The sequence below is a fragment of the Cololabis saira genome, chromosome 12, assembly GCF_033807715.1.
Source record: "Cololabis saira isolate AMF1-May2022 chromosome 12, fColSai1.1, whole genome shotgun sequence".
Lineage (NCBI taxonomy): Eukaryota > Metazoa > Chordata > Actinopteri > Beloniformes > Belonidae > Cololabis > Cololabis saira.
Window position 1 is genome coordinate 15478023 of NC_084598.1, and position 27594 is coordinate 15505616.

At 43.2% G+C, this 27594-nt stretch overlaps 1 protein-coding gene across 3 annotated transcripts; it reads right to left on the reverse strand.

Moving 5' to 3' along the window:
- Window positions 1–256: 256 nt before the first annotated feature.
- On the reverse strand, window positions 257–19831 carry slc35a2 (solute carrier family 35 member 2). Of its 3 annotated transcripts, XM_061735682.1 has the most exons (7): window positions 19599–19831; window positions 17373–17555; window positions 17145–17296; window positions 15057–15179; window positions 13248–13828; window positions 4459–4516; window positions 257–825 (listed from the first exon to the last, which is right to left on the reverse strand). In XM_061735682.1, exons 1-6 carry the CDS (start codon window positions 19660–19662, stop codon window positions 4489–4491), a joined length of 1131 nt encoding a protein of 376 aa, XP_061591666.1. In that variant the 5' UTR covers window positions 19663–19831; the 3' UTR covers window positions 257–825; window positions 4459–4488. The 3 variants fall into 3 exon arrangements, with proteins under 3 accessions (XP_061591666.1, XP_061591667.1, XP_061591665.1); XM_061735683.1 differs by lacking the exon at window positions 4459–4516; XM_061735681.1 differs by lacking the exon at window positions 257–825 and having other exon boundaries at window positions 833–4516.
- Between the last annotated feature and the right edge of the window lie 7763 nt (window positions 19832–27594).

A 27594-nucleotide genomic window follows, 5' to 3' on the forward strand; every position in this document is an offset into this window, starting at 1 on the left:
TTAACAGGGTGTAATTACAGACATTTATCTGTGAGATTAACTTTCTGGGAAAATATTTTGTACACAAAGTTTTGAAATTCTCCCAAATTCTAACTTGTTCAGTCTGTTTTTTTGACTGGATGATGCTAAATGGTGGACGAGCCACTGTTCTGCCGAAGACGAGGAGGCGAGGAGACACAGCGGCAGCCCGCAGGAGGATGGGGAACAGGAACAGTTTAATAACCGACACGTCAGCTGGAAAAACACTTTTATTTCAGTGTAAACAAACACATTTACACTCATATAGAAACAAAAACCTCTTATTTAAAACAACAAACTGCTGAAGACAGAAATAAATATAAAATAAAAGATAAGATATCAACCCAAGATAAAATAAATAAAGAGGAAACTTTCATAATAAACCTTCAGGTTCTTTTTTAGTTCAAATACACTTCAGATTCACTCTGAGGCACTTTAGTGTTTGAAAGAAATACATTTGAATAAGACAGAATATTAAATATATTTTATATTTTAAAGAGAAAGTTAAGATATTCTGACATTTAAAGTTAAATGTTTAAAAATTCAACAAAAAAATATTGATCACTTCTTAAATTCTGTAGAAAATCTGTAATTTGAGAAGATTTCTGAAACTCTGGACCGAAAGGGAAACTGATCCCCTGAAACATTAAAATAATCGTTGAGCTTTATTTTAAACAAAAAATGAGCTTGAACTGACATGAAACGGACCTTTGTAGCTGCTGAGTCAGCAGGATGTTTAGGCCCAATCCCAATTCTCCTTCACTCGCCCTTCTTTTCTCCACTCGCACTTCTTTTCTTCCCTAAGCCCTAAAAAAGAAGGGGGAGATTTTAGGGCACTTGAGATCTAGGGCACTTGGCCCAGGTGCCTGTCCCAATTCTCCCCCTACCCCTCGTTTTCATCCCTTCCCTGATCAGGAAGCTGAGAGCCAAAAGCTGTTTTAATTTCAGCTGTAGCGCTGTTAATATGGCACTTTATTAAGTTTTAATATTTTTTCAGGTATAATGGTAACCTTAAGATCCCCAACCGGGGCTCAGTTTATCCAAATAACGCCTGTTAAGAAATTTGACCCGATGTTTTCGGAGATGAGAAGAGCCGCCGCCCCCGGGGAGCAGCCTCAGCTCACAGCCCGAGAAGAGACGTTTCCGCCGGGTCAGGCTGCTCCGTCAGCCCCGGGAGAGACACTCTCTCCCGGGACGCAGCTCTGTTGAGAATCACGCCGGCTGAAATAAATCATTTAGGAATATGTTGGTTTAATAGATGAAATCTAACAGTTGTAGCTACGCCTGTTAAGAAATTTGCTCCGAAATTTAGAGATTTCTGTCTGCCGGGTCCGGAGCTTGGGTCCGCGTTAAATCGACGCAGAGCCTACGGCGTAGGTTGCGTAACCTCCGCCGTAGGCTCTGCGTTGGTGTAACGCGGAACCATAAATCCCTTTATTCTGGCGTGATCTTCCGCAACTTTATCTGAAAGTGTGTAAATTACCCAGATAACAGCTGGATTACTTTGTGGTTTCTGAAGACTATTATATCAGAAACATCCAAAACAAATCTGACGAGTCACAGGATTATTTCTCTCTATTTCTCTGAGACCAGTCTGCCTGTTTGCCTTCGGTCGGCGAGTCAAATCGACGCAGAGCCTCTTTTTTTCATACCCCCTCGCTCGCCAAGTCAGCATCTGAAATCCCTCGATTTGAAGGGGCTATTCTCAGCCCCTAGCCCTCGTTATGCCCCCTCCCCCTAGGTGAAAAGAGGAATTGGGACACCACTACCTTCACGGGAACGCGCAAAAGTTAGGGTTAGGGAAGAAAAGGAGGGCGAGGGGGAGTATTGGGACGCACCCGTCGTCTCCAACACCACATGGACCTGGTTTTCCTTTTTTCTGTTGGACTTGTTCTTTGGTACAGAATAAAAACTAGAGTTCTGTTGTTGTCAAATAATCTGAAATGTTGAACTTTGTGCTAAAAATCAGCTGACAGATTCTGATGAAGATGTTTTTGCTAGTTACTGAACCCTGAAGTCAGCTGTTTCACTATTGTTCTTTTTGTGTGCAAGATAAGTTTGAAGGAAAAACATTTTAAAACCGTATTTGTTCATGTTTTCTGGAAAACTGGGTTCAAAGAAGGCTTTTCTAACAAGCCAAAACCATTTATTGAAATGAAATGTCTGTGACATGTTTACAAAAGCTCAGATTTTAATCACGTCCTCACAGCTCCGTTCACAAAGTGTAAACGGTTGTCGGTTTGTTTAGTTTAGTTTTTAAATCCAAACTACAGAACATTCACCAAGTTCCCAACTGGAAAAGACAGTAGCTTTTTTGTAGCTAGAAGTTACACATTTCAAGTTTTCCTTTGTTGTTGAATGCAGCATTAAGACAGTTTATAGTTCTTATGGCTATCTCTTGGTTTTACTCAAATTATTAGTGTTAAAAAGTCATAAAGATTTACAGAATAAAAACCAGAAACCTTCTGGTCTGACTGATTCATCCAGTCACAACAAAATATCTCAGAAATGACCTGTTTGTTAGTGTTTTTAAAAACATTGCAGCAACAGGAGTTGAGGTGCTCAGCTGGTAACAGCCAGTAAGTTTAAGAGTTAATCTTTGCTTGTTAAAGTGTTAAATCAAGTTAAGAACGTTCAACAGTCAAGAAATATTACAGTAATACCAGGGGCGTCACTAGGTTTTAAGGACAGGGGGGGCTTAGCCCCCAAGATATGAGCGAACGTAGCACACGAGCACAAGCTTTTCCATGCAACAACACTGTCCTTATGTGTTTGTGCCATCTCATGCATGCCAAAGATGACTAAGGTTTTTTCTTCCAGTTCTTGCAACCACTACTTACCAAACTATAATGTTTGATGTTTTTGCCAAACACTCTGCATGGTTGACAGAATATTCTAACCAGTTGTGTTACAGGTCCATATTCAGTACTCGAGTTGTAAAAAAGAATCAGGGGGGATGGTGGATTTTATCATATGGGGACAGATCATTTGTGCTGATTACAAATAATATAATATATAACAAATAATAGCACTGACCAAAACACCTGCAGAAATACTGCAGGAATGACATAGCAGCAGTTAAATGCAGCCTTCTGTAAGCTTTAAATATCCACTGGGCTTACATCAAATACATCAAAACACAACAATAAAAAACAGTTTTCTGAACTTATCAATATGACTCTGTCCTTCACAGGATAAGTAAAATGGATCACTGCAAAAACTCAAAATCTTAACAAGAATATTTGTCTTATTTCTAGTTAAAATGTCTCATTTTAGTAAAAAAAAATCTCATTACACTTAAAACAATACTCATCCCTGAAAAAAAAAAAACAATTTTCACCTGTTTCAAGTAGATTTTCACTTGAAATAAGTAGAAAAATCTGCCAGTGGAACAATATTTTTTTGCTTGTAATAAGAAGATAAATCTTGTCCCACTGCAAGATTTTCCTACTTATTTCAAGTGAAAATGTACCTGAAACAGGTGAAAATTGTCAAATAAGTTATTTTTCTGGTGTTATTTTTCTGGCGTTGACTCTAAATGTTGAAATAGCAGTAAAACCACATTCATTGATGAAATGACATAAGGGATGGAAAGGGGGGATGGCAGTTTGACAGGGGGGGTGATTTGTACCGTTTTTATTTCGGGGGGTGCCATCCCCCCTCATCCCCCCTCAACTCCAGTACTGTTCATAGGGATGGAGGAGTGAATATTATTAGTGTATTATTATTATTTCCACTGATGATAACCACACCTTGAATGAGATGAGTTCGATTTTTCAGAGCTAAAACTTGACAGAAATCAACATTATGCTAACAGTTTAACTTAGTGTGCTAGCCAGGTTTTTATTTATCAAAATGGGGAGCACCTGGTTCATTAATTACATGGGACTCTCTGCTGTTAGCTGGAGCTAACTAATTGTTACTATCAGCTGTGATGAAGACTTACTTTCTTGACAAACCTGCGTATATCCATGTTGTCTGGCTGTGTGCAGCAGTAGCTAGTGTGTCCGTATGTGTAGATGCAGCGGAGTGTAAAGTGGCAGTGAAAACGTGGACTGGATTTTCAGTAATATGGGCGTTCTCTATAAAAAACTGGAACGGATTGGGTAACGAAGCACTGACGCTACCTTACTGTAGTGAATGGGACCAACAGATTTATGATCATATTTAAGTGAATAGTGACAGGTTTATATTATTATTTATTTAAAATAATATCCGTGCGTCTTTATATTGAATTGGTCTGCATTTTTTGTAAAAAAAAAAAATTGAATAAAAAAAACAAAAAAAAACACCAAATTATTTAGGGGGCCTTAAGAATATTTTAGGGGGGCTTCAGCCCCCCTAAAATAGGCCTAACGACGCCACTGAGTAATACTGCAGAAGGTTTTGGAGTGACACAATAGAGCAGCTGTGTGCTATTTTATCGTGAAAGGTTTGGACCTCAGCAGACAGGAAGTGGGAGTCGCCTCCTCAGGATCCCTTTTCTTTACCTGCAGACCTGCAGAACAGATACAGGAGGATGAGGAGAGGAGGATGAGGAGAAGAAGAAGAGAATGGAGCATGCTGGTTACTCATACAACCGGCTCAGGGGTTAAACTAAGCGGTGGAGGATGGAGCAGCTGATTGATCTGTAATCAGATAGCAGAAGCTCCAGCGCAGACACTGTCAACTGTCTTCTATCATTCATCTGGCTAAAACACAGAAAAACAATTACTTGTGGCTGCAGTGAATTTTCACAGAACCAGGGATGAGAGTTCAACGATGCTGCTATAAACTCATTTAACAGTAAAATTTATCAGATTCCTCTGAAACGCTGATCGTGTAATTAAAACACAACTGTGACTGTTGAAGTACAGCAGTTCAGGGTTTAAAAAAGTATTTTTCGGTTTCATCTGGTCTTCACGAGTGTGACAGGGAAACACAACCTCAGATGAACAAGTTCAGTTCATCTGTGGCGAAGATCAGTTAATCTGCGATGAAAATCAGTTCATCTGTGAAAAGGATCAGTTCATAGAGACGATTAATTAATTGGTGACGATTATCAGTTCATAGTGACGTCAGTTCATTGGTGATAATCAATTCATAGTGATGACAATCAGTTCATCTGTGGCGAAGATCAGTTCATCTGTGATGAGGATCAGTTCTTAGTGGCGAAGATCAGTTAATCAGTAAACTTACCCTCTTGAACCGTGTGAGGGCAGTAAGGGGGTACTTAGTATTGCCTGCAGCTTTTTTGTGAAAGTGAAAATGTATTTCATTGTTTTCTGAGGTTGCAAATTAATGCCTAAAGCTGAGACATCTAGAATCTACATCACAACTGCTGTCAGAGTTTAAAAAAAACGTAATTGTTTGAACAAATATTAATGTTTTAATTTCCTGGGATTAATAAAGAATTTGTGAAATCCGAATCTCAAAATGTTTCTCTGTTACAAACATAGTTCTAAGCTATATCTGTGAAAATGGGAAGTATTTAGTTTTAGTAGTGATAAAACTCTGTTTAAGATTAGAATTCAATTTCTTTGTAAGCGTACATTACGTCAAATTTATGACTATGTTAATTTAAATAGACCGTAAAAGACTGAAGTAAAATGGATCAAAAACTTTTAAACAGACTTTTAGAGAATATCAGTGAATCTGAGAATATCGGGATTACTACCAAGTAACATACAAGATTTTTTCACAATTCGGGAGAGAACTCATAATTTGAAAGGATATGGTGATTTTAGAATACCTAAAGTTCGAACCACTCGTAAAGGTGTGTCTTGTCTTGTGTGTCTGTACGTGGTGTGAGATTTTGGAACAGTTTGGATATCCAATACAAGCAATGCCAAAATATCCACACATTTAAATTGCTATATAAACATATGGTCTGGTCAAAGTATAAAGAGAGAGTATAAAGAGGGTTGTAACACTATGTTAAATCAACTTCGGTCTTGAAATGTTGATGTGTACTTGTTGTACCTCATTATGTTATGTATTGTCCATTACCTTCTGGTACTGTTGTTCTTACCATCACTGACGTGAATGTATGTATGCATGTATGTACTATATGTCCATTACCTTCTGGTATTGTTGTCCTTACAATATAGACAATATACATTGTTCGTAAATTTACACACATTGTGGTTATGAAATGCAAATACTGTAGAATAATTTTATTATAATTTGATATAGGTCTTTTGTTCATTGTTTTGGTTTAAATGTTAAGACACGAGGAAGCCTTAAAAATCTGTCAAGTTATTGATGAGAAACAGGGGTGGGATTAAATAAGTTTTCCTTTTCCCACTCCCTTCGAGTGTTAATGAATTAATTTGAATATTGAACCTGCACACCTACTGTTAAAGGTATTCGCTTAATTTTCTGTTGCACGCAGGTCACTTATGTTGTACCGCTCGAAATAAATATGAACTGAACTGAATGAAGTAATGAATCATTACAGTCCAGAGAGAAATGTAACTCACATAACTGAGTTGGGTGTGTACTGGATGAACTGGGTGTGTCTCAACATTTTACTTTGTGGTCCAAATAAAAACAAGAACTATGGCCATAGTTCTTGTTTTTAGGAGGGGACACGGTGGCGCAGCTGGTAGTGTAGCCGTCTGCACAGCAAGATGGTCCTGGGTTCAATTTCTGCCGGGGACCCTGTGGGTGCTGAATGTGTGTCAAGTTCCCCCATGACATCAGCGACCACATCCTGGGTGGGGTTGACACTTTCTGTGTGGAGTTTGCATGTTCTCTCTCTGTGTTCCCTTGGTAGCTAATGTGAGCTACCCTCACAAAAACATGCAACAGTCCTGGGGCCTCATTTATAAAGAGTGTGTAGGATCCATACTAAAAGTGCACGTAAACCCAAAAGCCGGAAACGGCGGGCGCAAACAAAAATCCGGATTTATAAAATCGTGTGCATGCATACTTGCACGCAATGTTCGCTTTATAAATCACAGTCCAGCTGGAAGGTTGCGCAGGTGAATTCGCCTCATATCCCGCCCTCTACACGCCCACTTCATACCATAAATGGGCAATGCAAAGTAGTTCATGACTGTATTTGCATATGAATGAGCCTGCTGAGCATGCGCAGCGGCTTCCTGCAGCCTGTTTCTCTACGTGTCAGGATGAATGAGACGTGTCGAGCCGGGCAACCGTGCCACTAAATTTCACGGAGACTGAGATCGAGATGTTGTGGATGAGGTGGAGGCCAGGAAAACGACATTATTTGTTGGTCACAGTAAAAGTAAAAAAAGTATATAAATAGTATAAAATAAAGCGAGTGAGTGGCAGCACGTCGTTGCTGAGCTAAACGCTGTGCCGAGTGCCACGGACAGACGGTGCAGAAAAAAAAAAGTGGTGTGATTTGAAGGTGGAGGCCAAGAGGTACGGAGCCCCTAAAGGGACACGGATTTCTTTTATATATATATATATATATATATATATATATATATATATATATATATATATGAGTTTTACGTGCGCGCGTGAAACCTTTAAGGCTGATTTATGGTTCTGCGTTACACCAACGCAGAGCCTACGACGTAGGTGCGCGTCGTCGTGTACCCTACGGCGTAGGCTTTGCGTCGTTTTAACGCGGAACCAAAATCTAGGCTTACGCGCGCGCGTCAAGGTTTCACGCGCGTAAAACTCATTATATATTAAAAAAAAAAAAAATCTGAGTCCCTTTAGGGGCTCCGTAGATTGGCCCGGCACTCATTTGTTCTGTCCTCAGTCACTCTACGGTTGGAAGCGGTGGGTGACGAGGAGGTTCCCTGCATGTCCTGGCACTGCGGCTGCAGCAGCACCAGCAGCACCAGAGTCCTGACTGATGCTGAGCTTCAAACACAGAGGGACACGATCAGCGCTATTATATTACAAGTCTGATATGTGATGACATTAAGGGCCCGATTTACTAAAGGTTTGCATGTGTAAAAACGTTTGCAAACTTGACAGCACCCGCAAACCAAAGTGCCAGCTGATCTACTAACAGCGTGCAAAGAGGACTGCGCCTCTCAAATGCGCAAAATAGCACACGCAATTCAGTTAGTACTTTTGCCCTGATGAATAATCAATATGGGGCGTACCCACCAGAAATCCTAAATACTGGGAGGGGAAGATGCAAATTGGTCCATTTACCACGCGCAATGAGATTTACCAAGCCTGAAAGTAATTGCGTGGATTGTGATTGCGTCTGTATTTAATACGTTCGAAAGGAAGGTGCTAATCTCCACATGCAAAAGGAGAAATATTTTATTTGAATGTTAAATCGAGTATTATTCAGCAAAAGGTTGCCACAGGAGGCACATTCATTTTTTTATTTGTGATAATAAATAAATCATGGAGAAAAAAGTGTTTCTCATTGTGCGCCTAATACTTGTTCTGCAGTCATACCCCGGTGTTGTGCCGTATTCAGCACCCCCTCGTCTGACAAAAATGATATTTTCATTCCGTGTCATGTTCTGTTTAGCGTCCAGTTTTGTGTTAATGATTCATGTTTAAATGCGCTCATGGATTCCACAATAGTCATACTTTCCCACAATCACATAACAAAAATCGGGTAAATGGTTATTGATGTCATTAATTAATAGCCTGCTTACTGTGTTGTCTTCCATAATATTTGTCAATATATATAATATAAACTCCTAAGTATGTGTTTGTGTGAGTGTGTATATATAAATATATTGAAGTGTCAGTGTGTTGTTTTTTTTCTTGGTCTACTTATCATTGAATATACGAGGGGGTGCTTTTCACGGCAAGGGTGCTGAATACAACAATTTGCCTTTTCCACTAATATCTCTATAACTCCAACTCGTCAAATTTCATTTTGCGCTTGCAACTATATCCTGCTTTCCATCCAGACTCTCCATGGCGCAAAGCTTGCGCCGCAAACCGTAAGACGCGCAACACCTCATTTAAATACTGAGGTTTGCACCCGTTATCAATTGCGCACGCAATCTTAGTTGATCACCCACAAAACACACAACAACACGCGCAAACTTTTTCAGTGCACACGCAATTTAGTACTCTTTATTTAGGATCTTAGTAAATCGGGCCCTAAGAGTATGACATGAATCTGGCTTCATTTCACCACCTCACCGCCTGCGTCGCCAGTTCCCCATCTCTTCAGACTGTTCGTGCGCGAGGGTCAGGGTTGGCGTAGAGATACACACATTTTTCGGTTAGTTTTCTTTTTAAATCCCAACCTTTGCGTAGAAGGTGGCTTGTGCATCTTTCAAGCCCTGTTTTGTGCGCAAGCGAGCTTTATAAACGAGGCCCCTGGGCTATACATGCACCCTCTGGCCAGCCGGGGCACCCGATGGGGTGGGGAAGATCTGGACGGAATATCTATATATAGTTGATATAAATGTTATTTAATGTCTTAATTCCTTTGTAACAGAACAGTTCTGGGTTTGTTGGTATCAGTGAGCTCTTCAGGATGTTCTGGCGCCTCCGTGTGGAGCAGCTGCTGAACAAGGACGTATCTCAGGAAGGATGGTAAACCTGGATGATTGACAGCTCTGTGTCGTCTTTCTACGTGTTCGCTTGGTTTTTTGGTGCCGGACCGTTTCGTTCAGGTGGAGCCAGAGTTTAAAGCGGCGCTATTTCCTGTTCGTTTGGCGTGCTGTGGGTGTGCGTGCGTTGTGTCATGGTTCGGTACCAGGGTGCCCCATCAGATTTGGGTTAAAACAGACTCAGGTTTATATTCGTTCAACTAAGAAAGAGCTCATTTTTCTGGACCATCAGAACCGTTTCATGTATATTCACATTTCAACCCTGATGTGAGCAGTTTGAGGAGACGAGCTCAGGGGGTAAAGCTCCAAGAAGTACTTGGTATGTTAGAAATGTTCTGTGATTTGCAGATTTTCAGAGAACCGCTGTCAAGAACCGCACCTGAAGAGAACAGCTGAACTGCTTCACGGTAGTGTCGTAATGTCACGCCTTCATAGAACCGCCCAGGTTCTTTTCCACAACTTTGTTCTCTGAGGTCAGATTTGGTTCGGACAGCGTTCTCGATTCTGCCAACACAAACTGAAGAACCACGACTGAGCCACAAATACAAGACAAGTCCAGAGTTTTGATTCCATGTCCGTGTTTATATAAAAAAACTTTACCAAAAGAAGTATTTACAGTCTGAAAAACATCTAGACAATCCAGCGATCGGGCAGCTGTCCCAGACACCCGGACAGTTTCACATGGGGAGGAGGAGGAGTCCGAAGCAGCAGAACCTTCCGGATCCCGCTGCGACAGGTCCGGAAGTTTCCACCAGCAGGTGGCACTCCAGATGTCAGCTGACGTGCGAGGAGTAAGATCTGCCGCCGGTTTGTACGAGACAAACGTTAATCATCTTAGTGTTAGTATGGAATTAAGACGTTTGTTCTGTTGCAGAATCGACGTGAAATAAAACACAATTCAAGATGTTTTAAAAGGTAAAGGCAGGAAAGCAGATGTTTTCCTGAAGCGTGTTCACGCCTAGACGATCATTTTGAGCGACGCGACCACTGACTTTTCCACTGTCTTCGCTGAACAGTCATTGGACGCTCGTGTGCTTTGGAGGCGTGGCTTCAGAGGCAGGTGAAGGAGGGGCCTGCACCTTATTTTTAGTGTTTTTTTTCCCCCCAATCTCTGGTTTTTACGTCTCCCAGACCCATGTAAAGTCAGGGATCCGGTTTCTGCTGAGTGCTAGCCCCGCCCCTGCAGCGCCCCCTTTAGTGCAGTCGTCACATAAAATCAGAAAAAGACCATTTCGTTCTTGAGATGAAACCTTTCTATTCCTAAATAGGAAAAGTTATTAACTCATGAACTTCAGATAATAAATAAATAAAAAATAAAATTTTATAATTAAACTTTCATCGGCTGTCGTCAGTTAGTGGCTTTAAATCAGTGCAATTATTAATTCTGATCCGTTTTTAAATAAAAATCATTTTTTATGGTGTTGTCAAAGCAACAGCAGAAAAAGCTTCAACGTTTGAGCGATATGTCCAGAAAAATGGCAAAAAGGGACAAATCTGCCATTGGCGGCGTTCGCGCCGCTACCTAGCGATATGACGTCTGACCACCCGGGGGCAGCGTGGCACGAGAACGACCCGTTTGAGATGGTTTTGTGACGGGCGTCGCAGATGGGCCGTCCCCTCCCATCAGTGGCTCTCTAGTTAACACACATCAATACGCCACCATGTGCTCAGAAGCGCTATTACTTCAATGAGTCGCCTTAAGAAAAGTCGTTTTTCTAGAGAAAAAGTTTCCTTCAACGTTAAAATGTTATTCTAGCGACAAATCAGGTTTAGCTGTCCGCTTATGATTTACTGATGATCCAGTTAAGTACACAGAAGTAAACCTGCAGTCTGCATGTAAACAAATACAGAAAATCAAATGATAAAAAACAGAAATTAAAGTGCCCCCCCCCCTATAGGCGTGGAGGTTTAGTCTCTGTTACGAAGCCCAACTTCACGTTCGCTCGCGCCCTTTCACCTGTTCCCTCTCGCATCGTTTCTGCTACGATTCTCTGTAGAAGAAACTTGTCTTTTCGGCCAATGAGATTGTTTTTTAGTCAGGAGACAAACACTCATCACACTTCCCCCATCCGTGTTCCCAGCTGACATCTGGAGTTTCCTCCTGAGCCTCTTCTTCCTCCTCGTTCACCCAATCACAAATAAACCAGATAAACCAGCGCACCGGCTGGCCACGCCCACAATAAACACACAAACACCAGCTTCAGGATTTCTCTCTCTCACCAAAACAGAAAATTCAATCATCATCTTTCACAGTTTGATCAGAAAGGGTTTTCGGCTTTTTTGTCTCCGCGTCGAGCAGCAGGACATCGGTTTCCTCTGGAACGCAGTCAGATGAGGATCTGGAGCTGCGGTGACGGCCAGGAGGGGGGTCTGTAACTACTTCTACGACCTCATCTGTTGTGTCTCAACGTGCTGAAAACGCACTGGAGTCCTCGTTGGATGTGAAGAGTCCGGTTTTCTCTCAGAACCTTCACCATGAATGTGCGTTTTAAAGCCACTCTATGTAGTAACACCACTTCTGACACACGGAGGCAGCAGGTTGGCCCCGAGTGTAAGATGCAACCAAGGGCATCTCTTGTGGGACAAAGTGGTATTACAAGTCCCCACTCAACAGGACCGTCAAACCAGCAGGTCTGTGCGCCCCCATGAGGTCAGGAGGGCTGTTTCTCAGTAGAGGGCTTTGACTGATTCTTGTTCTACTGAACCCACCATCTACAGCTGCTTTCGGGTACAGGCCTCTGACTGAGTCATGGTGCGTTTACTGACCGGGGGAAAAGAAGGCGTCACTGGGGGCTGGAAGACTGGGCGGGCCCAGCATCGCGATCGCCGACTGGTCGGGACTCGTTCATCTTTGAATCTTTATCAGGTTCCAAACGTTCAAATGTTTCAGTTTCATTAGTTGGTCTTACGGACCACATGTGATGTCATTGAAGTCATGTGACCGATCAATGAATCAGTGCTGATGGGGAAATGGTTCATCTTCATTTTCAACTCCGAAACCGACTTCTTGCTGACGTTCACGAGACAAAAAAAACTCCCTTAAAGTGAAATGACACAAACACCCCAATCCCCTGGAACGGGGGAACATTCAAAACGCCATCAACGGCGGCCAACGCCAGAATCCCGTCGTGATCGATTTATTCTCCAATCGCTCCCACTCACCGACCCAACACCAGCATTTGAGCAACAACCTCCGGCTCTGCGAACGTATGGCTTCTGTACAGACGATAGGAAAAGGCACCGAACGGCCGCCAGCTGCAGTAGGACCCCACCCCCCCAACTCCACCAGTAATAATCAATACCCAATAATCAACGTCAGACCTTTTTTTCATTCAGTTAGTTCAAAGTTTAAGGCAAAGAGGACAGAGACGGACAGACAGACGGAGGTCAGGGTCTCACTGCAGCTCCTCCTCCTGCAGCAGTTAGTGGGCGACGAGGACGGCGGAGGGGGGAGCGCCCCCTACAAGGTCTGATGGGGGGCGGGGGAGGTTAGTGTGGAGGAGGAGGAGCACCCCCCCGAACAGGTAGAAGGAACCCAGAGGGAGTGAAAGAGGGGGAGGAGGAGGGGTCTCACCGACCACTTCCTCCAGCATCAAGGGGGAGGAGCAGGAGGAGGCTGCGACGGAGCGCAGTGATTAGTTAGTGACCGCTGACCCCGCAGAGAGCAGACAGGAAGTGAGCAGCGGGAGGCGCCAGAGAGCAGCAGACGATCACTTCACCAGCACTGACTTTGGCAGAAACGCCTCCATCTCGTCGCCTTCTACCGCCCTCGGCGACGCCGAAGACGCCGAGGAGGAGCTCAGCGACGGGGAGCCGGCGGGCGCTTTGGGGAGGCTGTACATGTAGACGGCGCCGATGACCATCCCCGCCCCCACCGTGAAGAGCAAGTCCACGTGGAAGCCGAACAGGTAGACGGACATCACCGTGGAGACGACGATGGAGAAGGAGGTGGCGAAGCCCTTCAGGATGTTGTCGGCGTATTTCACCACCACGGCCACCAGCAGCCCGCCGAACGCCTGGTTGAAGATGACGCACCACACCATCCCGGTGTAGCCGTACAGGAAGCCGCGCTCTGCGATGGCGGGGCCGTCGTTCCACCACAGTCCCAGCAGGCCCAGCACCGTGCCGAAGATCCCCAGCTGCACGTTCCTCATCCACACGGAGGCCGAGCTCCCCTTCAAGATCTTCTCAAAGTAGACGCCGGCGAACCCTGACGACAGGCAGCTGATCACCACGGCGACCAGGCCCACCGTGTAGTTCTGGTTGGCGCCGTTGGCCAGCGATGCTTCCTTGTTCCCCTCCTGCTGCACCTGCAGGGAGACGATCAATAGTTAGTCTCGCCAAGCAGAAGGTCCTGAGGACCAGTGTCAGAGAGACCGGCCTTAGATGCCCCCCTGATTCAGAGGACTCATCATCACCGAGGACGTCCCACTGCGATACGCACAAACCTTCCTTATGACAGCTGCCTTTGTTTAGTCTCATTTAACCACAGTTTACACTTATATAAGTTGTATTCCTTTTTCTGCCCTAATGTATTTTTGATGGCTTTTATAATGTATTTTTTGTATATTTTATGTTCCTGTTAACTGATCAATTACTTACTATTTTTTTTTTTTGCATTGTCCGAATATCTACCTGACAAATGTTGAGCAACAGTAAACCTTACAGATGTTTCAGCCATGTTTCTAAGTAGTAACAGTACGGAATAGACCTGAGAGGGGGCCTCCAGCTTTTAGACCTTATTTATTCATTCATTCAAATAAATAAATAAATAAATAAATCAGACATGAATCAGATATGCAAGTTTTACAGGCGTCCCTGAAAAAGAGGCGTGAACACAGCTCCAGTCTAAGACCTGCTCCGTCTTTGTCTGAACGCTTCAGAAACCCACAGCTCTGTTAATCTCAGGAAAAACGAGTCTGACTCAGGTTAACTTCTACTGAACAATAGACAGCAGCATCAATGCACATGTGCAGCTGTGAGGAGGCGTGTCACCTGCGCTCGTTTAACGTAACTGAGCTAGGATCCAGCCCATCCAGCAGCACAGATCACTGGAGGACGGCTGACTCCACCCACTATTCCACTTAAAGGATCTTTTTTTTAACTCCTTTCTGAAAAGGCCCATGGGGCCGGGTTAGCACCCTCTGGTCTGGGTTAGTCTGAAAACATGAATGAATGTTCAGCTGTCATCAAAGATGACGACTTTGATGTGTCAAAAGATTAGAACATTTTGTTTCATAAATTGATTCCCATATTGATTTATTAATTATTAAAGTTGTTTATGCTATCCTTCAGTTCCTCAAGCGACCACCAGGGTCCAGATCCAGACCTGCTGTTACTGGACCAACGGGTCTGATCCCCCCCCAGCATCAGGCAGCAACCCAGTGGACCCTCCGGTTTTACACTTGAAATTATCTTTTGACATCTTTAATTAGAATGAAAGTTAGCATGGGTTAGCATAAGCTATAACAGCAAATGTGGTTGACATGAGTAGCAGTCTCACACAGTCATGTGACCACGGCAGGCGACGACACGTACCTGGACGATGGCGACACCAGCGAACAGCAGCAGCAGGGAAACCCACTGAACTCTGGACAGAGACTTCCGGAGCATCAGGACGCTGAACAGGGCCGTGGTGAGGATCTTCAGCTGGTACGTCACCTGAGAAGGGACGAGCCCGTTACCAGTCTGCACCACTCCCACCCATCCCCCCTGAACCCAGATGACCTCTGATAACTGAGGTCAGACACAGACTTTGAAGCAAGCCGAGGAGAGAAAAAGAAGACTGCGAGCCGAGACAGATTATTCAAAATAAAACTATAGAAAAACATTTCAAACATTCTGAGTTGTGTCTCCATCTGAGCGGCACTGACCCAAGTTCACCTTTCAAAACCTGGCATGTTCAATTTATTTGATGCCAAAAGACATTTAGCCCAACGTATCAGCCAAAAACACCCAAAAATCTGATTTCCTTAAGATTAAGATCTCCAGAAATCAACCTGAATATTTCACGCATTAAATGGGTCCTGTACGCTCCTGTTCATGGCCAATTTCACTGGTAAAAAACGCACTGAGCCAGTCCCAACGTGGTAGTCTTTACCCTAGATTCACACTGAAAGCGTCAAAAATCGCCTGTATTGCGCTGCTAGCCAAAGTCTGTCGACGCCTGCAGTGGGCGGGTCTTTCAAGGTGCCCTTCAGAACTGGAGGGAACAAAGTGCATACAGCCTACATATATCTATATATCATATATATACACATGTGTATGTATATATACTGTATATACCGTATTTTCTGGACTATAAGCCGCTACTTTTTTCATAGGTTTTGAACCGTGCGGCTTATACAATCGGGGCGCTCTAACCGGAATTAGAATCAAAACTAAGACAAAATAAATGCAAAGAAGAATACGCTACTTCTTCTTTAGCAGATGGAAGTAGGTAGAAGCAGATTTCAAACAGATAAATAGATAAATAAATACTGGTTATTTTCTCTTGGTTCTGTCCCGTTTTAATCAGCAAAGTTGCTGCCGTGTTAAAAGGATCTATTTAAGTACATACATGTACATCATTTACAGTTCAAAATCCTTCCGTACATGTAGTAAATATCTAATCTAACAACATAAATATCTGCGGCTTGCATATCTTTTTATTTATATATATTTTTTTTTAAATAGAGCGGATGCGGCTTATATGCAGGTGCGGCTTATAGTCCAGAAAATACGGTATATATATATACACATATATATAACGTGCACATCTTCAGTTTCCTATTTCACCATGGATCACACTTTGGAAAGCCTTCTTTATATTTTAGCGTTATTTCTGCATAGATAAGAGTGAGTTTGATGCTCTCCTTAACAAGTTTGGTCCGCGGATCAACACCAACCATCGCTGAGCCATTGGTCCCGGTGAAGCTGCATTCTGTCAGCGGTGAACACTGACACACCGGGTCGTAGCGGATTTGGTAATATTGTTTAAATTTTGTCTTGTGATTAATAAGCACGATTTTTAATTATTTTGCATTGGATCGATGTAGCAAATAAAATCATTCTGACCATACAGCTCCTAAACCATCAGTTACGTGTTTCCCATGAGCAGTTCAGGTAAAAACGGCAGTCAAATCAGCAAATTTCCTGATAAAATAAGTTTGTTAGTGCACAGCTATGCTCATGTACGCATGTGAATGTACAGTCTGCATTGAGGTTTCTTGCTTCGGGAATCCTGGTCTGTGATTGGACGCTGCCTCGGCGCCACCGCTCCTCATTTGCATAAAATTGAGATTCTCTCAACTTCAAATTGACCCTCTGGACGCCTCCGACGCCTCTCGCAGCGCGCGTTCATACAAAATGAATGGCAGCTGGACGCCTATGACACCCATGACGCTTTTGGTACGAATCCACGGTTACTGTTCAGAACAACATGGCTGCAGAGCTGCTAGTAACTCCTGAACACCGGGAGGTGTTCGTACCAAAGGAGGGTCGGGAGGACCAAGCCGTCCATTAACGAAGAAAACCAGCAAGCATCTCAGGTTGTGCAGATAACGGGTCGTGTTCCAGCATTTCCTCTGGAGAACCTCCTAACACCAGAACACTGCAGATGAACCATGACACGGAGACAACACTGACCTGGAAGGTGGCGGCCGGCAGGTTGGAGATGGCCACGTACTGCAGGTTGTTCTGCAGCGTATAGATGAGCGAGGGAACCGCCAGCTTCAGTGTGTCTTTGTACTGGACCACGATGGCGTCGTGCAGAAGGCCGGCCGTCTCCCTCAGACTGACTGCAGACACACAAACAGAGTCGGGGCGTCACAGAAACAACCGGGTCGCTGTGTTCAGGTGCACATGCTCACTTACGCCTCGTCTGCAGAAGGATGATGAGCAGACACGTCACCAGCTTCAGCACCTCCGCCATGACGACGGCCGACGTGGCGAAGAAGCGGTCGCCCGGCAACGTGCGGACGTAGCGGATGCTGAGGATGAGCGAGGCATTCTGGACCACCAGCACGGCCAGGGAGATGTACTTCAACTTCCTGTTTGCTGCAGGACACACGGAAATAAAAAGTCACCTCAGACAGAACGTTTCCACCCGAGGGGGTTCTGGGTAAACACGCCAGACAGGAACCTACAGTGGCCGAGACCCGCCATTGCTGAAAATAAAAGCAAACAAAAAGAAACGCTGCTGCAAATAAAAGAAACGCTGCAAATATGAAGAAACCCCACTGCAAATAAAATAAAAAAACTACGCAAATAAAAAAGCCACAACGGAAGTGAATTACCAGGGACTATTTTTGCCGATGCACCGGTGTTGCACATTAAAAAACGTTGAACGCTAACCTTTTCACTTATTTTCTCGTTCGTTGTTCGTCTTATTCCTCGCTCTTCTTTTTTCTTCCTTTTCACTTACGTCTTCTTCTTCTCCTCTCACGTAAAAAACACTGGTGCATCAGCAAAAAAAGTCCCCGGTAATTCACTTCCGTTGTGGCTTTTTTATTTGCGTTGTTTTTTTTTTTATTTGCAGCGTTTCTTTTATTTGCAGCATTTATTTTATTTGCAAAGTGTTTATTTTATTTGCAGCAGCGTTTATTTTTATTTGCAGTGTTTCTTTAATTTTCAGCAATGGCGGGTCTCGGCCACCGTAGGAACCCCTAACAGGGCCGACCGTCTCCGGGGCCCCCTCATCCAGGTGTCTCCCTGATGCTGTAGCAACACACAACAACCTTCGACCAAGAGTGCAGCCGTGCAATTGTTGCTGTGGGCAAACCGGCAGCATAAAAGGATAAGAGGAAGAAGAGGAATGAAGAGAAGAAAGAACAGGTAAACAACGGACACTACTTGCTTTTTATTTGTTTAGCCTTTTTAAACAAAGACAGCGGAACCAGTCTCCCGGAGCAACAGGACCCGGAACGGTCTCCCGGAGCAACAGGACCTGGACCGTAGGGATGGGCGGTATGGACTAAAAAAATTATCATGATCATTTCTGGCATTTATCCCGATAATGATAAAAATGACGATAGAAAAAATACCAATTCAACTCCACCTTCGTAACTATAAATCTATCACCACATTCAGTCTTTGGAGTCCCCAAAACACTGCTCTAAAAGAATACTAAATGCTACTAAACTACACCAATTAAATTGAATTGATAAAAAACAATTAAATGAGTCCAACTGTACTGAAAAACTGTAATGACTCAGATCCGCCATGTTTGTTACACAAAAACCCCATCAACTGGAATTTATTCTCCTTTCTTTCATATTTTAGGAGATTCTTTCTTTCTTTCTTTCTTTCTTTGTGCGTCGATTTAACTCGGGAACCATAAATCAGCTTTACACAAAAACGTCATCAACGGGAATTTATCGAGTTGACAAATTCTTACCCTGGGGAATTTTTTTGACGGTATATATCGTGAACAGTAAAATATCGCCCATTCCTACTGGACCGGTCTCCCGGAGCAACGGGACCTGGACCGGTCTCCCGGGTTTTTCACCCGTAAAAGGTACTCCTTTTACTGGATCGGTCCTGGTGCTGGAGCCAAGATGATGGAGGCCCGAAAAACCTACCCAGAAGTCCTGCTGTGCCAACTGGCTCAACTCTGGCTTAATCATATCCTGTTTGGTTATTGAACCCACCTGCTACCTTCAGGTTCTTCACACCCCATCACAGTTCTACTGATCTGGCAACCAACCGGAACCTCAACCGCTCCCAACAATCTCACACAGACCTGGCAACTCCTGTAAACACCTGACAAAACCTGGAAATACCTGGCAACACCTGGAAACACCTGCATCAAACACCTGCATCCGACCCCGCCTCTCGCGGCCCCCCGTCTGCGCATGCGTGTTTCCGGTCACGCACACCTGGTCCGGATCCTCCACGTCAGCAGCTCCGGGTCCGCCTCTCCCCCGTCACAGGTCCGGGCTCGTATGGACCCGTTTCATTTACATAAATCAAGCTGATGATGAACTTTTCCGCTCAACTTCACAATTAAAACGTTAAAAGGACCCGTGAGCTGCCCTGCCCCCCCCGGTCCGGGTCGACCCCCACCTCCCCCCGGCCTCTGGAGCCCCCCAGCCCGCTCACCGTCACTCTGAGCCCGGCTGGCCGGCGCGTCCTCCTCCGCCTTGCTGCGCGGCCCCGCGGCCATTCTGAGTCAGTCCGGACCGAGCCTTCCTGCGGACCCCGGGCCGAGCTGCGGCCCTCTGCTCGGTGTGCGTGTGTGCGGGTCTGCGGGGCAGATGTGTGAGAGCAGGCTGACGGGAGCCGCCTGCACATCGGGAGGAGCAGCTCCGTGGAGGCTCCGCGCTGTCCCGGAAGTGAAGGGACCGCAGCAGAGCTGGTGGAGGAGAAGATGCTGCACTCTGGTGTAAAAACCAGCGCTGGAATGCTGCTCAGAGCAGTAAGACAAATATAAAGTATTAGTCCATGGGCCAGGCCAGATATCAGCACCACTCAAGGTGACAAAACTTGCTTATCATTTTTTTTAAATATCTATGTCTGTAGATGATATTTTGGTATGATAACCCTTCCTGAGTGGCAGCTGTATTATAGTTATCAGCTCATGAAGTTCAGAAAATTACATTTTAGATGCTGGTGCATATCCTGGTTTAGACTCATGTACAGGATATCTGTCAATGTTTCACAATATTGTCTTTGGTATCATTTTAAGCATTCATTGAAGCTAAGATGTGAATCTTTCTGACCAACATAGAGGTCACTGCAGCTCTTTAAACTATAAAAAACACACATTTTTACACAATTTTCGCCTAAATTATATACTATCTTTTATCCCTGTGTCATCTAGGAACAACAGAGATACAAAATACAAAAAGCGGAATACTCACAGGACCATAAGGATTCAGGAAATGTATCACATCTTAGCTTGAATGAATGCTTAAAAGGTCCCCTTTAAAATGATACCAAAGACAATATAGTGAAACATTGACAGATATCCTGTACATGAGTCTAAACCAGGATATGCAGCAGCATCTAAAATGTAATGTTCTGAAGGCAGTAGGTAACTTCATGAGCTGATAACGATGATCCAGCTGACACTCAGGAAGGTTATCATACCATAATATCATCTACAGACATGGATATTTTCAAAAATGTGTTTAGTTTGGTCACCTTGAGTGGTACTGACAAGTGAAATCTTGGGCTCTCTCTGGCCAATGGACTATATGTTATCAGATCGAGAGGAAAAGTCTGTTGACATGAAAAAAATTAATAGATCTGACTATTATGAACCAAAAAATAATCTCTTTATTAAATATAATACTCTAAAATTCCATGACAGAGTAGAGCAGAAAACTTTTTTATTTGCCTTTAAAGCACAGCAGAAACTGCTTCCAAACTGCATTCAGGATTTGTTCCAAATAAAAGAAACCCGCTACGACCTGAGGGAAATGTTTGAGAGGACGACAGCAAGAACAAATATTAAAAAGAGATGTACATCTATTAAGGCAAGAGAAATATGGAATAGTTGTGACAACGACCTAAAAATGTGCAGTTCTATCTACAAGTTCAAGAAAAGGATAAAGCGGGTATAGAAAATGGATGGATATTCTGCAAGGATGAGGATTGATCCAAAAACCTTAATATTGTGTCTAACTTAGCAGTTTTTGTCTTTTTTATTTTATTTTATTTAGCAAATTTGATCAAATCATTAACTTATAATATAATGCATTTATTTAATTGACACATCATGAAATTTGTTTTCTGGTTTATTTTCGTTTTAACCTCGAACCCCTAGAGACAAAACAGTTTAAGAGTACAGTTACACCCTAGCTTTTTATTACACCATGCATACGGAGTCTATGACCAGTAGGAGCGCTGAATAAACCGTCAGAGTGAGACCTCTTACTTGGATAGAAACGATCACTTCCTTGTTGTCCGCCAGGTTCAGAAGGGTTCCCATTGGCCGAGGGAGCCTCACCTGTCAAAGGGTTTGTTTGTTTGGCGCCCCCTGGTGATTGTTTTCACTGCTCGGAGAACAATAAAGTTTTTGTGCTTTACATACATGTGTGTATTTATATATATGTGCAGTGATCTACATGTATGTGTATTCATATTGTATGAATGGAGTATATTTGTATGTATATATATTTAAGCACACGTACATATGTGTATGTATTTTACATTCATGCATAGTAGGTTTATTATGTACTCTCAATTACATGTCTACACATGTGTGTTTGTATGTGTGTGTGTGTGTGTGTGTGTGTATATATATATATATATATATATATATATATATATATATATATATATAGTTACAACCCGGCTCGCAGGGGAAATGGGAAGCAACACAAAACCCAGCTGGTATTAGGTAAGGTAGTTTATTTGTCACTAAAAATGCCAGAATACTGGTTAACAGATTAACAAAGGAACAAAACAAACCAAAGAAGAGGGCCGGTGGGTGCTGTTTAAATCAAATACAAAATATAACAGAAAGAGGACTCTCTAAGAGCTAAAATGGATATAACCAAACTAACTCAAAACAAAAAAGGAACACAAAGGCTGTCTACACTCACTAAAAAACCAATGTACAACCAAAAACAGCACCCCTGCACCTAGTGTTTCTAAACATAAAGTTACTAGATGTGGAAACTTAGCGGAATCAGTCACAGGTTTGTCAAGCTAAACCCTGGCCACACTTCAAAGGTTTAGCAAACTATAGAACAACAACAAAGGACCACACGGTAGCTGCTAGCTAATGTTAGCTTTCTCACAAATCAAAGTTCTGCACAAAGAGGCGTATGGAGCTAGAACAGTCTCATAATTCACAAATGCACAGGACAAGTTTTACAAATGCACGGGCCGATTTGCAAATACACACACCGTTTCACACGTGCACAGAACAAGTTTTACAAATGCACAGAACGATTTGCAAATACACACACAGTTTCACAAATGCACAGAACAATTCACACGTGCGTAGGACAAGATATACAAATGTATTTTTGATGCACACACAAATATAACCTGATTTACACATGTTTTTTTGTCTGTGAGCTGCGCTGGATTTGTGTGTGAGTTTTGAGACTCCCCTGACGTGACTCGATGCACAAATAGGTTTTTTTTAACACGGAAGGATCTGCAACCAATCAGATTAAAGGGGCGGATACACCTGCTGTTTGAACTGCGTTCACTTAGAAAAGTGATTAATATTTCAAGTTAGTCGAGTAAAGATAAATAAACAGTTACAGGAGATAAAATAGAAATAAACAGGATGGAGAGGAGATCACTGCTGCTTTTCTTGTGATCCCGGTAAATAAAACAGCGCGATTGGAGATGGTTTGTCGGGCTGTTCAACCAGAGCCGTCGGGAGAGCTCTTAGTCCTGCCGATGCAGCAACTGATGATGAGAAACAGTGGAGATTTTTATATATTTGCTCTGTTTGGTTTCACGAAGTATTACTGTCCCGCTGATTCAGCTCAGAACCAGACAGACAGCAGAGAGCTGGCTGCGCTGCCTGACGGGGACGAGCTGCAGCGCCAGGTGGAGCAGCAGCGCATGTCAGGGGAATTATTTACTGAAATATCTGGAGTAAAGTCGGTATCAGTCGACTGATAACCGAAGAACCTCTGTATCCAGCTCAGATGTTTGATGATCGGTGGACTAAACCCCGACCAGCATCATCACGGCTGCATCTTCCCATGAGCATGAATGTGCACCGGGAATGTGTTGATCTGCCACCGCTGTTCTGACACATGTTTGTCTCTGTGTGGTGGCGATGTCACATCATAAATGTGAGGATAAAAGCTGCTTGTTTCTGATCTCCACGTCTGACGTGGAGGTCAGAAACACCAGCTGACTCAGCTGGTGTTTCTGACCGGGACCAGCGCCATCGCGGCCAGAGCCAGAAGCGACTGCAGCAAGATTCACCCCCGTCAGGCTCGTTCTCCTGAAAGACACCTGTAGTTCAAATACAGAAATATCTCCGCTGTTTCTCATCATCAGTTGCTGCATCGGCAGGACTTGGAGCTCTCCAGTCTCCCGACGGCTCTGGTTGAACGGCCTGACAAACCATCTCTGATCGCGCTGTTTTCTTTACCGAGATCACAATAAAATCAGAGCAGTGATCTCCTCTTCATCCTTTATTTATCTTTTATCTCCTGTTGCTGTCTTTACTCCACCAACTCCAAATATTAATCACTTTTCTATGTGAACGACGCGAACGCAGTTCAAACAGCAGGTGTATCCGCCCCTTTAATCTGATTGGTTTAGAGTAAATCATCCCCCACGTAGGTCTGCTCTTATGATTGGCTGGAACAAAGGAAGACATCTGATTGGTTGCAGATCCTTCCGTGTTAAAAAAAACCTATTTGTGCATCGAGTCACGTCAGGGGAGTCTCAAAACTCACACACAAATCCAGCGCAGCTCACAGACAAAAAAACATGTGTAAATCAGGTTATATTTGTGTGTGCATCAAAAATACATTTGTATATCTTGTCCTACGCACGTGTGAATTGTTCTGTGCATTTGTGAAACTGTGTGTGTATTTGCAAATCGGTCCGTGCATTTGTAAAACTTGTCCTGTGCACGTGTGAAACGGTGTGTGTATTTGCAAATCGGTCTGTGCATTTGTAAAACTTGTCCTGTGCATTTGTGAATTATGAGACTGTTCTAGCTCCATAGAGGCGAGCTGTCACACAGTCAGCCGCCCAGACTGACAGACTGGCAGGGGTTTTGTAGATTTTCACTTCTGATTGGGCAGCTGGGATTGGCCAGCCCCAGACACGCTGCACCAATCAGGAACCCAGGTGAACTGAGGGCTGGACTGCCAGGAGCCTGGAGGCCGCACCAATCAGGTCAAAGAGGGCGGAGCTTCTGTGGTGAGCTGTGCAGCTTGGCAGAGTGGCAGAGAGAGAAAAATGAACACAGTAAAGGAGGAAAGGGCAGCGGCCGTAACATATATATAACATATGTGTGTTTGTGTGTGTGTGTGTGTATGTGTATTTTTATTTTATTTTTTCCCACAAGAGTATTGACAGAGGCTGAGGGGGCTGCTGAAAGATAAGCATGGCACTTTGAGTGAGTCCTGAAAGTTTTATTACATTTATTACGAAGGTTGGCATTACTCATTGCATCTTCTTCAAAAACTTGTTCAATTGCATCTGCAATCACCCACACAGCCAGCTGCTCATTTTGGCAATCTCGAGCCTCATCACCCGCGACTGCTTACATTCTTGACTGTTTCATGTCCATAATAATGCTGGCAGTGACCTCATCGGTACAACATTGTATCATATCACTTTGTGATACGGGTGAAAAGTGGGTAGAGTGGGAGGGGGCTTTATAAGTTTGAAACACTGGCTCAAATTCTCTCAAAGGTTTAATGGCATCCAGTTTTCTTGGTTGTCAGACAACTCCATGACCATGAAGATCAATGTCGTTTTCCCAAAAAGCTTGTAAGGCAACAATACGGCGAGGGTATTCTCGCCGTTCTGTGATCTGGGCCATTCTAGCCATATCCATTCTGTCAATGGCACTGCCTGGTATTAAACTGACTACATAACTATTCCAAGCGAGCCCCGAAGCCTTGGGTCCTGAACTTATTTGTTCCAAACTCTTTTCTGGTTTTCAAAACCAAATGAGCTTGTGGTGAAGTCTTTGTTTACACGAAGCACTGGCTGTTCAAAGAGTTTACATTAGAAGCAGAAAACATTTTGACTTACAAAGTACCCTTGCCACTCGAAAGATTCGAACCCTTTTTGTTGGAAGACAAAACATGGTGAGAGAATATTTTCGGAGTTTTGTTCAGCAGGCCTGTTTCTAAAGGTGCTAGATCTTCCAACACACGCTGCTATCCTTGAGTCTTTCTCTCCAATTGAACAGACATAGGACATGACCTACTGCACTTAAACTTCAAAACGCTATTTCCTCGATTGCAAAAGTATCCAATTTATAAAACCAATACAAGTACGGGAAAAAATTAAATTTGACAGAAGTGCAATTTGGTTACCGGTAGATATTCTAAACGTCTGTCATAGTTTCCAAATACGTACAATAGAAACACATACATGCCTGAAAGGGTTTTTAAGTATGAATGAGGTGGGTATTCTTAGCAAAGGAACTATACTGCTTCTATATATCTGGATCTATATAATATATGAAGTGGGGGTTGGTTTCAGCCATCTAATAGTTATACACTTCAGTGCTGCTGTAATAATATGTTTAAAAGATATTTTTCGGACTTCCCATTCATTGCTGTAATAATATGTTTAAAAGATATTTTTCGGACTTCCCATTCATTCCTTTAGGCCTAGTAGAGCCACAGTAGGGTAGGGAAAAACCTCTTTAAGAGCATCAAATACCTCTCCCCAGAATGTCTTTAGTTTGGGACACGACCAAAATATATGGGTATGATTGGCAGCATGTGCTCCATAATTTTTCCAGCAAGAGCTGGAATGTGTCTGACTCATTTTAGATACTATTTCTGGTGTTCTGAAAAATCTAACTATTATTTTCCACTTGAACTCCTTCAATGTATTTGAACTTGTGACCAGGTGTGCCTCACTACACACCTCCCAGGCTTCCTGTGATGTAACCACATTCATTTCTGCCCCCCATCTCTACTTTATTTGTAGAGAGTTTTTTGTATTCATAGATAAAAATATACTGTAAAATTTGCTAATCAATTTTCCATCTCTATTTCCTGTTTGTGCTTCTATCAGGAACTGTTCGATAGAGGGACGTTTTCATGAGTTTAACCCGTTCCTTTTGCCCCGTCAGAAATGTTCTGAGTTGTAGATACTGGTAGAAATCTGTTTTAGGAAGACCATAAACATTTCTCAACTGCTCAATTGTTTTTAGATGACCAAAACTGAATAACTGGTGCAGATAAACCAGGCCGTACCCTGACTACTTTCTGAAGCTGATGTCCATACTATTAGGTGCAAAGCTCCTCATAGATCCAATGCTGATTAATGACGATATTTGTGTTGGTATTCCAAAAGTTGGCTGTACTTTAACCCAGATTTTAAGAGTGTTCTTAGTCCAAGTTGCCATTTCCTTTATGGAGGCATCCAGTCCGGTCCTGCATAGATTTTAGCGAGCATGAACGCCACATCAGCTTGTCATCAAGGCAAGGCAAGTTTATCATCAATAGCATAATTCAACAAGGTGATTCAAGGTCTCCAAACGTCTGTAAATGACCCATGAAGTTGTTCCAGCAGAGCACAAAAACATCTCAAACGAAGTTGAAGCTAAATCTATTGTCTTCACATTGACCAAAAACTCCACCTATGGAGTAGTGTTTAGCTCAGAGGTCTCAATTATTTGCTCGGGGCCGGGGGTCATGTTCTAGATCTCTAGGAAGCGCCTGGAGACAATTGAAGTTGTTTTTCTCAGTAACAATCACATTAAGGTAGGTGGAGTATACCGATCATAAACTAAATTTACATGAACCGCAATCTGATTGACTGTAACCGAATTAAGACATTCTGATGAAAACGTTTACATGACTTGGTTTAAATGTATTCCCTTCATAATCCAGCCTTACATTTATTCTTGAGTGGCAACGATTTTAGCACACTTTCCAAATCTCGTTGTGGATGAGGCAGCTTTTCAACAACTGAGGGTCAAAAATGAATAAAATGTTAATATTTCACCTCAGTGTTGTCGTTAATGCACTAATCCTCCTCAGAAACGCTCACTCCTTTACATGCATCTTGCCCCCGTACGGGTCTTTCACTCCTGACAAATTCACATTTTTAGGTTTAATATTTTCACGTTAGTTCACTGCTGTCTGGATCTACACCACCATGGCCAGCTTTGTGAAATGTCTTTTTGAAAGAAAGCCTGTAACTAGGTGTGCTAGCATAAAAAGGAGACATTTTAATGGAAAAACAAACGGGATGGGCATTCCCCATTCAGATATGTGTGTAGGCATAGCTCCATAGAACATTTGAACCATTGCCTGCCCATGCATGTGGTAGTACACCATGTACAGTGCTGTGGTAATGTCTGCTTTACTAGTGAAACTCTTGACATTAGCTATCCCACTGCAGGCTTATATTAGCCATCTGCTGCTCCCCATTTTACTAAACCACCACCAATCTCCAAGCCAGTCAA